General features: G+C 37.5%; 1 protein-coding gene across 1 annotated transcript; it reads left to right on the top strand.

Moving 5' to 3' along the window:
- Positions 1 to 2,152: 2,152 nt before the first annotated feature.
- Positions 2,153 to 11,465, top strand: slc6a5 (solute carrier family 6 member 5; the record flags this gene model as incomplete). The annotated part of the gene is made up of 15 exons (XM_079434917.1): positions 2,153 to 2,566; positions 3,775 to 3,919; positions 4,409 to 4,540; positions 4,694 to 4,867; positions 6,018 to 6,165; positions 6,271 to 6,403; positions 7,211 to 7,345; positions 7,477 to 7,580; positions 7,831 to 7,955; positions 8,145 to 8,257; positions 8,374 to 8,505; positions 8,795 to 8,894; positions 9,066 to 9,166; positions 9,299 to 9,466; positions 10,201 to 11,465. 15 exons carry the CDS (start codon positions 2,153 to 2,155, stop codon positions 10,357 to 10,359), a joined length of 2,283 nt encoding a protein of 760 aa, XP_079291043.1. The 3' UTR covers positions 10,360 to 11,465.
- Positions 11,466 to 12,086: the final 621 nt, after the last annotated feature.

The raw sequence follows: 12,086 nt of genomic DNA, 5'->3' as shown, positions 1-12,086 counted from the left end.
AAACTGAATTGTTCGTTAGGTAAATGGTTAGCTGGTTGTAGACCACTGAAAGACTGCATGTTTTTGTTGGCTCTCTCTACTCAAGGCGTACCGTGTTTCTCTTTAACGCGCTTTAAAGAGCACGTATAAAGGTAAGAGAAGCAGAAATCAATTACAACTATTCTCTGTTGACAAAGCAATTAAACCCAGAGCAAAGAGCTAATCCAGCCGTATAGAGGCTTATCACAGGCGGCCGCAGATTTATGATGGCCACTGCAGCAGCGTGCATGTATAGAGGGATATCAAGACCGAAGATTGAATAATAACTTACCGATGCTATTATATTTCTTGTTTAACTGGTTGGGCACTTTATTATAACTTTAATCAAAAGCCGTTATTATATAATATTTAACAGCTCAGTACATCCAAATATGAATCGACTTAAATAGCCTATCTGTTATTCTATATACTGCAATGTGTGTGTCGTGCAAGTTATTCTCCCCAATAATAATTATTATTATAAAGATGCTATATTCAATTCAGTGTTTCTCTGTTGAAAAAAAAAATGGTAGGCTACTCCGGGGGATGATGCTTGGATGCTCAATGCAGTGTGGTTACATCGAAGCTAAAAATAGAAAATACTCCTCCGTAAAAGTTTAACAAATGAGTGCCTCCACTCGTCTGAAAACCTCGCCCACTTTTGACACTTCAACAATATGTGTGCCGGTGACGCATACGGGTACGCGTGCGTTAGTTTGACGTGTAAACTATGAGATGCATTACTCAAATACTATGGAAAATATGCTACAAAATTTTTCCAAAGTCAACTGTTTGGTTGCAGATATAGCCATTCGTGTAAAATATAAGCAACTTCGTTCAAAAATCATATTCCCATGGCCTTATCTATATAAAAAAGCCAGACTTGACGCAGATCTGTGCATTGCATGTAAATACCCTAACCGTGATAAGATGTAATTAGAAAACATAAAATGGGCCTGTTATCTATCTTTAATAATATTGCATGATGAAAAGTCATTAGATTTATCTGTATAGGCAGTCTCCACGATGCCTGCGTCTGCAGAATCTTCTCCGTGCGTCAGATGAACATCTTTACATAGTCCTGAGGGACAAGTTTATTAATCAGTCACGAGCCAGTCCGTCCCCATCGTAGTCTCGCGCTGCCTTGTGTGTGTCACGAGCTCAAGTTTCGCTTGTCGCCCCTTTAAAAATCAGAATCGAAGGCCAATGATTTATCAAAGCCCTATTATCAAGAAAATGTCATGCGAAGGGTACCTTGCCATGCACTGACGCAAACCCGATCATTCCCACGGAGATATAGAAAGCTTTGCACTTTGCACAGCCAAACTCAGTCTGCCTGCCGTCTTTCCAGCTGTTTTCTGCTATTAACCCACATTTGTTGACTCTGCACAAATGGTAAGTACAGCACATTCATTACTTTACGCTTTGCGTGTTTTTGCTGTGAACGGTTTACAAATGATTTAGAGCAGTCTTGGGGGGAGAAAAGTATTATTTGTAAGTGCACTAATAAACGAAGTGTCGCTATCCACGGTGCTGAAACTTTAAAGCAGGCAACGGAAGTATTTAGTTATGCAAAATAAATAAATAATTACAAATTTATAACCTTCGTAGTAGTAGCTAGTATTCATATGATAGCATATTTATTTTATTTTTTATTATTTAGAATATTTGAACACATTTTAAAGGGTTTTAGGACAGTGGTCTCCTATGGTGCGATGTAATTGTTGGTGTAATGTTCCATGTTTGCACTGCACACTTACACCGGGACTGGTGCCTGCCGCAGCGGGGGAAGCCTCGGCCGAGCCCGGCAGCTTGTCTATTGCCCATAAAACCAGGGGATGTGCCGGGGTTGAATGACAGGAGGTAAATGAGGCGTAAAATTAAAGAATCTTTCTCTAATGGTAAAAGCAAGAAGCAAACAGCTGAAAATCAAAGAAGTGGAGCAGACATGTCCAGAAACGGTCTAGCAGAAAATACATTGCAGAAGTTACAGTATGAAAGCGTGAACATTTTGCCTAGGGGTAGGTTTCTGTCAAAATGCCGGTGTGAAATAGTTCATTATTAGGCTGCGTTAATTATACTGATCCTGTCTAATGTGTATTTAACGTTGCAGGATTTTTCTGAGCACGGGGAAATGTTGAGACACCCGTCAAACAGTATCCCGCTCCAGCCGTCTGGGGGAGCGGCTGGAGCTACAACTACTAACAAACCGGAGAACGGGAACCCGGTGCCCCAACCGCCGCCTGTAAACGAACGGAAAACTTTTTGTCCTTCGGAAAATAAACCGTGCGAAATGGAAGCCAATAAAGCATACGGGACGTTTAAAAACGCCGCACCTGGACCCACGTTTGCTCCCGTTAATTCTGCCGTCGGTATGGATGTTTCGACCGGTAAAGCCACGCCGGACTTCATGTCTAACAATCAAAGTGCTGTGAGGATCGCGGCGGAGCATAACAACACCACCGGTGACTGGACCTCCATGAGCCAGACCACCATCATCCTGGGTACAGATGGCAATACATCTGTTCTGCCTGGCACCGTGACCGGGGTAAGTGCGTGGTTAAGCAACGTTTCATTCCGGTTGAATCAGCCAATCACCCCTAACCGTAAAGCTTTCAAACGGGGAGAGTCTTGAACAAAAACAAAAGCTAGATATTTGAAGTGCCTTAGCAAAGGAATCCAGCGGCAGCTTTGTCCGTTACGATCGTTACAGTTTGAATTTAGTTCGCGAGACCTTTATTTAACCCACTTGCATTTTTTAAAAAATATATAAAATGATGATGATAATAAGGTTGGAGTTTCTAGAGGTTCGTCTCACTCAAACGAAAATGTAATTTGGCGCCGTCACAAGCACTATTATCCTTTAAAAATGTATATCGTTTTATTGTGATATTTGAATTTACACTTTAGCGATGAGTAGTGACGGTTATTTGGAGCGGCGTGCTGTTGCTATGGTTACCTCCCAGACAAAATCTATTCAGGTAAAAATGCGCTGTGACTAACTTGTAGTTTTTCGTAGGATTTTTACCGTTACTGAAATGTTTAAAACACATATGCACTTATATTAATATGTAGTCTAATTTAAGACCTTCGAACCTTTTGTTTGAACTTAATTTGGACCGTTTTACTGTGTTAAATAACGGTGTAGGTTCGGTTACGTGTTCTATGCGATGTGCTTCAGGAGTAGAAACCAAAGACGGCTGTCATCTGTGATATAAGGCTCTCATATTAGTCATAAAAGTGTTTTGGACAAAAGGACATTGTTCTGTAGTCTCTCAAAAGTGAGCAGCGAAACGAAATCTGTTTCCAGTCTGGAAAGATTTGAACTGTGATAGCTGACAGCACGATAATTACAGCAGTTTTCTCAGAGGATGTGTCAAGGAACCTGAATACATCAAATGCTGTAGGCTATGTATTAGGATACTGCATTGCCAATGAAACAGCCCCCCAAAACAAGAGTTACAACATGAACTGAAGACGCTGAGCTCTGCATGTATGCTGTATACTGTCCTCAGAGACTGGTTGTGTTGCAGGATCATGTGTTACATAAGAATCTGCTTATGGTACAATTCCCTTTGGGGTGTTTCATTAGAGCCAAGGGCGACCCCTTTATTCCCAGGTCACGGAAACGAGGCATTTTTTTAATGTTGATGCCTCTATAATTATAATGACCCATGATCTGATGATTGTCGTTAAAAATGGAATATCTATTCAGCCAACATTCGTTCATAAATACTTAGTGGACTGTTCTTCCAGGAGGAGGATGATGATGAAGGAGATGAGAATAAGGCCCGGGGGAACTGGTCCAACAAACTGGATTTTATTCTGTCCATGGTGGGATATGCCGTGGGTTTGGGAAATGTGTGGAGGTTCCCATATCTTGCTTTCCAGAATGGTGGAGGTGAGAAACAATCAAGGGCATCATATTAGGAAATATTTTAGTTCTACTACAGATCGATTTTTATCGAAAATGAGTTGTAATGTCGATGCGTAGTAAACACACATATAAACTTTCGTTAGAGGCGATTTTATTTTCTGTTACAAAACTAAAAATTCGTTTTATAATTGCACGGATTTTATTTTAATGTACGAATTATAAGGGCAACGAAAGAATATTAATAGGTATTATTTGTACACATTAATAGTGTATATATGTGTTATGTTTAATATTTATTGTTTATTATCCATCTTATTATAATATTATAAAATAATATTATTCGTTATATTGTTATATATTATATTTTTATTTTAATTAAAAATATAAGAAAATCAAAAATTCTAATTTTAATATGCTTATTGCTTGTTTTTTCTTTCTTTCTTTCTTTTTTTTTTTAAAGACGCACTGCTCCGGAGTCATGACTTTTTCAATAGCAGCTGTTCTCTCTTATAGGTGCGTTTTTGATACCTTACCTGATCATGTTAGGCCTCGCCGGTATTCCTATATTTTTGTTGGAGGTGTCTTTGGGTCAGTTCGCCAGCCAAGGCCCGGTGTCAGTATGGAAAGCGATCCCAGCTCTACAAGGTAAACTGACGATACTTTATTAATTGATGCTCCATTATGAGCAATGTTAGTTTGTGCTAATGTGTCATATTAGTGTTTCCAGTGAACTGGTAATCGACTTTCCGACTGCTTTAAGTGTAATTTCTATTATCTGGTTTCATTTTGTTATTATAGGTTGCGGGATTGCCATGTTGATAATATCTGTCTTGATAGCCATATACTATAATATTATTATGTGCTGGACATTGTACTACCTGTTCGCTTCGTTGAAGGAGACACTGCCATGGGCCACCTGTAAAAATGACTGGAACACCGTCGAGTGCAAAGACAAAGACATGCTGCTTTTGGGTAAGCATGAGCGTCTCTCTCTCTCTCTCTCTCTCTCTCTCTCTCTCTCTCTCTCTCTCTTCTCTCTCTCTCTCTCTCTCTCTCTCTCTCTCTCTCTCTCTGTGAGTCCACCCCCCAACACCCCCTTTTTTCTAACTAAAATGCGCAATGCGCAACCTGTATTTCAGGAATTAAGTAGCCTACCACTCAATTTAGGTTATTCAGTGACATCCTGCTCTTTTTATACCCCAAATGCAGCTGTTTCTCCCGATTGCGCCAAAAGTTATTTTTTGATGACTTGACAGATTTTTTTTTGTCAGCAACAGAAACTGTAAAATCAAGTGCTTTTCATTTTAGTACCATCATGCAGTATGGATAGGTTTTGTGTTTTTATTTTATTTAGAATTGTGTCACATTGAAAAGTGTTATTAGTGATATAAATGCTGTTTGCTAAACTTAGAATGAGTTTTGCTTAAAATCTAATTTGAATAAAATTTCTGGTTATGCGTTTAATTTAATTTGCTGACATTTTTACGTTTTAATTTGTTTTAAAGCGCTTTTCTCAATGTCGTGCTTTTGGTGAATTCAGCAGAAAATCTGCTTGCTTGACAAATTTACTGTAAGAGTTGGTGCAGTGCCGCAGTGAGATGCACTGCCACCTCGTGGCCTGTTTGAATAGGGTCGCCGTGATTTTGCCGAGTAAGACATGTTCCTGGATCAACATTACTGTCCAAAAATATAGACTAAACCCAATCCCTACCCATAATTTATTTCTGACGTCTGAGAGAAATGATAGCTGATTAACAAGGGTGTAGAAGCACCTAACCCTGATTGTAAACCTAAAACTGACATTTCCTCAAAAGTTATCCCTTAATTCATTCTGATTGGTTGATTGGAATGTTGTTCCAGGATCAACATGGATGTTGATCCAGGAACATGTTGTACTTGGTGAAATCATGTTCACCGTTTGAGTAGTGCCACTAAATTTGCATGAATCAAAGACGTTGTGTACAGTATTACGGTTGTGTGTGAACTGTGTAGGTCTATTTGATTTATTTCATTGACTTAATTTGGTTTAAGACTGTTTTTCAATTAGGCAGTGAATGACGATGGAAAACAGGAACTTTTTTCCACGTTCACTCCAAGTTCTGTCATTGTTTCTTCTGGCCAGACTCCTGTATACTAAGGGACAGAAACATCACATCAATCAAGAACACTACATTCTGTTTATCTGCAAATGCTGTCGGGAATTTAAGTAAATTGTTAAATGTCACAATGGACAATAAAACCTATGTCAGCCCTAGTGAGGAGTATTTCAAGTAAGTGTGCTTTTCTATCTATCTGTCTGTCTGTGTGTTTAGAGGTGTTCTGTGTGTAATTGTTTTTAGATGAACTGGATACTAATCACCCTGATTTCTTGACAGGTATAATGTGTTGCATATTTCCAAGGGTATTGAATACCCAGGTGACATCCGTTGGCCTTTGGCTGCATGTCTGTTTATGGCCTGGCTTATTGTTTATGCCTCGTTGGCCAAAGGGATCAAGTCCTCAGGAAAGGTAAGAAAACAGGTTGACCATTTTCTCACCTTATTTCTCCTCTATGTACCGTAGAAGCACAGCAGACCTCATTCAGGACCAGTGAAAAGATTACTTAATTCAGATGACTTCTGTGTCACTGGACCCTTCAGAAATCATTCTAATATGCTGATATGTGCTCAAGAAATATTTATTATTCTTATATACTGAATATGTTAAAAACAGTTGTGCTGCTTATTGTTTTTGTTCAAATCATACATTTTTAAGAATCCTTTGATTAATAGAAAATTCAAAAGAACGATGTTTATTTGCAATAGAGATCTTTGAAAATGATAATAGTTTTTCTGTCACTTTTAATCAGTTCAATGCGTCTTTGCTGAATACAAGTATTGCACATAAAAATATTATGTTTTTGAAGTTTCTATTGCCGCCTGGATGTTGTATTGGTGAATGTGGGTGTCAAGACAAGTAATTATGCTTCTAAAGTCAGGTTTGGTAATTTATTATATTTATTAGCAGAGTATCTTTCTTGGTAAGTTTCCCTCAAATAGAACAGGTTAAAAGTAAGCCTTTGTGACATTATTATCATTTGGCAGGAACATCAGACAAGGTATTAGCAGCTAATAGAGTAAATGTGTGTTTACTAATTTGTCTTAAGAAATATTAGATAGGTTAATAATGATTTCTAAACTTGTAAGAAAAGCAAAAGATTGTCAAAATATTGTACATGTGTTTTACTTTCTGAATTTTGTTCAGTAAAATTCTTATGTTTCACAAAGACATTTTTTGTATCTACATAGTTGTGATGTTCGAGTACCTTGTTTTCAGGTGGTGTATTTCACTGCCACTTTCCCCTATGTGGTGTTGGTCATCCTCTTGATCCGAGGGGTCACTTTGCCTGGAGCCGGTTCTGGGATCCTTTACTTCATAACACCCAAATGGGAAAAACTCAATGATTCCAAGGTAATAAAAAGAATGGTGTGTTTTTACTCATTATATTTGGTGGTAAAATGTTACATATTCTTCTCCAGAATTCTCTTATTTCTCTTCCTCCATTGGTCTTTCTTTCTTTCTTTTACTCTTTTTCACTTTAGGTGTGGAAGGATGCGGCTACACAGATTTTCTTTTCTCTGTCTGCAGCATGGGGTGGTCTTATAACCCTCTCGTCCTACAATAAGTTCCATAACAACTGTTACAGGTAGCCAGCTGTGTGACTTTAGAATACACTACTGTTTAAATGTTAGGGTCAGTAAGATTTCTTATTTATTTGAAAGCAATTAATGGTTTTATTCAGGATGCATTGGTCAAAACTGACAGTAAAGACATTTATAATGTCACAACAGATTACACATTGCACATTCAGTAGACATATCTGTTCAAAGTATGCATTGTGGTTGATTATTTATGATGTAAGATTACACAATGCGCTCTGTCTCTTTGTTTTTCAGGGATACTCTCATTGTGGCGTGTACTAACAGTGCCACAAGTATTTTTGCTGGTTTTGTCATTTTTTCAGTTATTGGCTTCATGGCTCATGAGCTCAAAGTCCCAATTGAAAGTGTGGCAGATGAAGGTAGGTAGTATGAATGCATGTGTTTGTGGCTGGTGAACTATGATTAACTATGATCAGATGTCTGGTTGCTGTGCTTTTTTTCCTTCTTCTAAATATACAAAACTCATCATATCGTCATTGTTTTCACTTTCATCTGACCTAAAAGTAATTTGATCTGTCTGGTTTGTAAGTATGCTCTTTTTTGTGTAGGTCCAGGGATTGCTTTTGTGGTCTATCCAGAGGCTCTGACTAGGTTGCCCGTTTCACCATTCTGGGCCATCATCTTCTTCCTCATGCTGCTTACACTTGGCCTGGATACTATGGTAATGGAAATCATAAATTGTATGATTTACAGTTTTCTTAAGTTGTAATGTGATCACAGAATAAAATACAATCAATAACTAAATCACTTTTCGATCCCACTTTCTTTCCTCTCCAGTTTGCCACCATAGAAACTATAGTGACGTCTGTTTCTGATGAGTTCCCCAAGTACCTGCGCAAACACAAGCCTCAGTTCACTTTGGTTTGCTGTTTGTCCTTTTTTGTGCTGGGTTTCCCCATGATCACTGAGGTAGGACATTTACTCTTATTCCCATCTGCAAGAACTTTACCTTAATAGCACAGTTTAATTAAAGCAGCTCCCTGGTAAACAATAAAACAACAACAACAAGTGAATAGGAAAGTAAATAGACTGGAATGGAATTCCTAAAGCAGATAATTGTAAAGGTCTGAAATGAATGTTAGTTATTTATTTATTTTTTTTAATTAAAGAGATTCACTGGGTGATTTTTAGATTAGGTCTCATTTATTTTTATTTTAAATGTGCATGTGTGTGTGTGTGTGTGTGTTTTCATGCACAGAGTGGAATGTACATGCTTCAGCTGGTGGACACTTATGCAGCCTCTTATTCTCTGGTCATCATTGCCATATTTGAACTGATTGGGATCTCATACATTTATGGTGAGTTTACAAAATTATGACAATTTATCTTTAGTGCACAGCAGGAATCAGATTTTTAGGTGTTGAAAAAGAAAATTACTAATAATTAAACAAGCAGGCAGCAATGAATAGGTTCAAGTGCTAAAATCTTAATGCCCGTTGACTTTCTTCCTTCCTGTATTTGTGGTGCAGGACTACAGCGTTTCTGTGAGGACATTGAGATGATGATTGGGTTCCAGCCAAACAAGTTTTGGAGAATCTGCTGGGCCTTTGTCACACCAACTATTCTCACAGTATGTTCACCTTATACCTTATATGACCATTCTTGACACACACACCCACTGTCGTTGCATGCACAAATTCATCCGCACTATTACTTTTGGTTTTTGCTGCCACTGACACTTCCTCTCTCTCTGTCTCTCTAGTTTATCTTGGCACTTAGTCTGTACCAGTGGAAGGTGATGACATATGAGGATTACACTTATCCGACCTGGTCTATGGTTATGGGCTGGCTTATGGTCATCTGTTCTGTCATATGGATTCCTATCATGTTTGTTATTAAGATGCACCTTGCACCTGGATCGTTAATTGAGGTAAGGGAGAGATGTTTGGGTTGTTTTCTATTTCAGTGTTATTAAAAATTACTCAGTATCTGAATTTTAATCACTTTATGCTATTGTTTATTCATTGTATTTAGTCCTGTGGTGTGAGAGCCAGCGTTATTTTAATTTCATTGAGATATTATTTTAGTTTTTACTAATATTTTGAATAATTTTTTATTTTTAAATGCTTTTTCGTTTTCCTTTTAGTTAAAGTTTAGAAATTATACTGTTTTTGTCCATTTTACTAGTTTTTTATTATTATTATTATTATTTGTCTATATAGTTTATTCATTTTTATTTCAGTTTAACTGGATGAAAATAAAAAATATTACCGTGGCAACTAGCTGAAATTGGTTTTTAGAAACTTAGACAGAAATCTTTTGAAATTGCATTTTATTTCAGTTAATATTTATTTCAAGTAATGAAAATGTTCTTTTTATGGTTTTATTTTTATTTTTACTATATTAAATAACTCTGGTAAGAACAAAATTTTTGCATGCATAATTATAAAGAATTATGGAAATATCGTGGATAATAAAACAACATGTTTTATACACATGAACAATGTTAACATCAAAATAATGAATCAAAGTGAGACTTTTCAGTAATTCTGTTAAACTCTATTTTTTGAAAAAGATCAAACAAGCGTAATAAATGAATCAATTTCTAGGATGCAAACCAAGCACCCAGCATGCAATTTAGATGGCCCTTCTCATTCTCTGCAGCGTCTGAAATTGGTGTGCTCTCCTCAACCCGACTGGGGTCCATTCCTGATGAAACACCGCGGGGAACGCTACAAGAACATGATCGACCCTCTGGGCACCAACTCTCTTGGCCTCAAACTTCCCCCCAAAGATTTCCAGCTATCAGCCCAATATCAATAATCCTCCTCAATTCCCTGTGAGTGTGAAACTCCCCGAGGCCTGTGAGGGTGAGACCTGCACTCACGTCAAACTCTTTCCCTATTCAACCTCCCCTCTTTTCCATAGCGTTCTCTTTCAGCCATATTCCCCCTCTTCTGACACTTTTAGAGGGGTTTTTCAGGTGGAATACACAGACAACTCCCTATGATTTTTTTGTGTTTTCTGAATAATTATTCGTAGTCAGTCTGAGAGTTTCGCACACATTCTGATACACCGATCCCAGCGGAACCTTTTTCTCAAAGGCAATATAATGATGCAGTTGCAACTGTTGAGGCAATATTTGACTGATCGCGCATCATGCAGTGGTTGTTTTTTAATATTTTGTTTCATTCCGAAGTGACTGCTGATGTTAAAAAGAAAATAATGAAGAGAATAACATTTATATTTCTTGTCTATTTGCTTGTCATCTCTTAAATGTAGCAAACATAATGAGATAAAATGCTGAGTAGTGCACAGTGAACTCGAACTCTTTTCTGGTATCGTACTATCTATCGCTCTCCACCTGTGTCCACTTATAGCCGTACCTTGTGCCTCAAACTTCCTCTGTTTATAAAATACCGCATAGTATAGTGCTAATTAAACCAATCGTACTACATTATGGAGGGAAGTGAGCACATTTCAGTCTCTGTGAAATATAAGCTATCCTACTCTTTTACTAACCTGTCGGAAATATCTCTAAAATGTTATAGAAGCCAAACTCATAGCGTAGGCTCCAGTAGTATAGATCCATCCATGTCTTCAAGAAAACCTAGCCATGCAAAACTGTAATAATACCTTTCAATGTTGTTTAGAGTAGTACTCAACAGCCAACTAGCAGTTATGTATGTATACTAATATTATAGAGTATGCTTTGGAGTTTGTGTCGTGATCTGTTCATAGACTTTGTGAATCCTCCTATTCTTATGCAGTACGCAGTTATAGTGGAGTACACAAAGAAAAATAGAGGAAAAACAAGGAGTGTGGTATGTGTGGCAAACCAATCGTCTCATAAAATGTGTATATTTTAGAAACTTCAACTAGCTTAGACAATATTTTCAACAATTGCTTGCAGAGGATATGTAGATTACAAAAAAAAAAAAAATCATCTGAAATCATGTGCTTGGGGACCACACTCCTTTTTTAAAAGTTTCCCATCTGTTTGTCTGTTTGCTTTCATGAAACAGGGTCTCAGGTATTACTCCATTCCATCAACCTTATTAGATGTTGGATTAGAATTGAACATATTTGTGGAAACTTGATGTGATTCACATATAACTAGGGCTGCACGATGAGTTGTATTTTAATCGTGATCATGATTTCTGCTTCTCTCGATTTATTAAGCATAATCGCCTGTGATATTTACCCGTTTTCTTTGCAAGCTTCCATTCATGGTTGCTGTTGCCAGATTTCAAGAGTTTAAATACCCCAATCAGAGTATTTTTTTCATAAATCGATACATGGTTTACTTAATCTTCCTAATCATGTACACGCTCTCTCTAGATAACGAAAAAAGCTCAGATGAGCAGAAAACACCGGCAAACATGTAGGCTGGAGTTTAGAGATATTCTACTGAGATTTTCTGCTCCAATAAAAGTGCAATACAACCAGTCTGGTATCGTTTAAGCGACTGTTTGCTGAGATTAAATCTGCGAGCAAACCATGTGAGTTGACTTTCTCTTATTTTGTGTTTATGTGAAAGTGCAATATTT

This window comes from Barbus barbus (genome assembly GCF_936440315.1).
Source record: "Barbus barbus genome assembly, chromosome: 2".
NCBI classification, from domain to species: Eukaryota; Metazoa; Chordata; class Actinopteri; order Cypriniformes; family Cyprinidae; genus Barbus; species Barbus barbus.
This window is presented reverse-complemented; position numbering and strand designations above follow the sequence as displayed.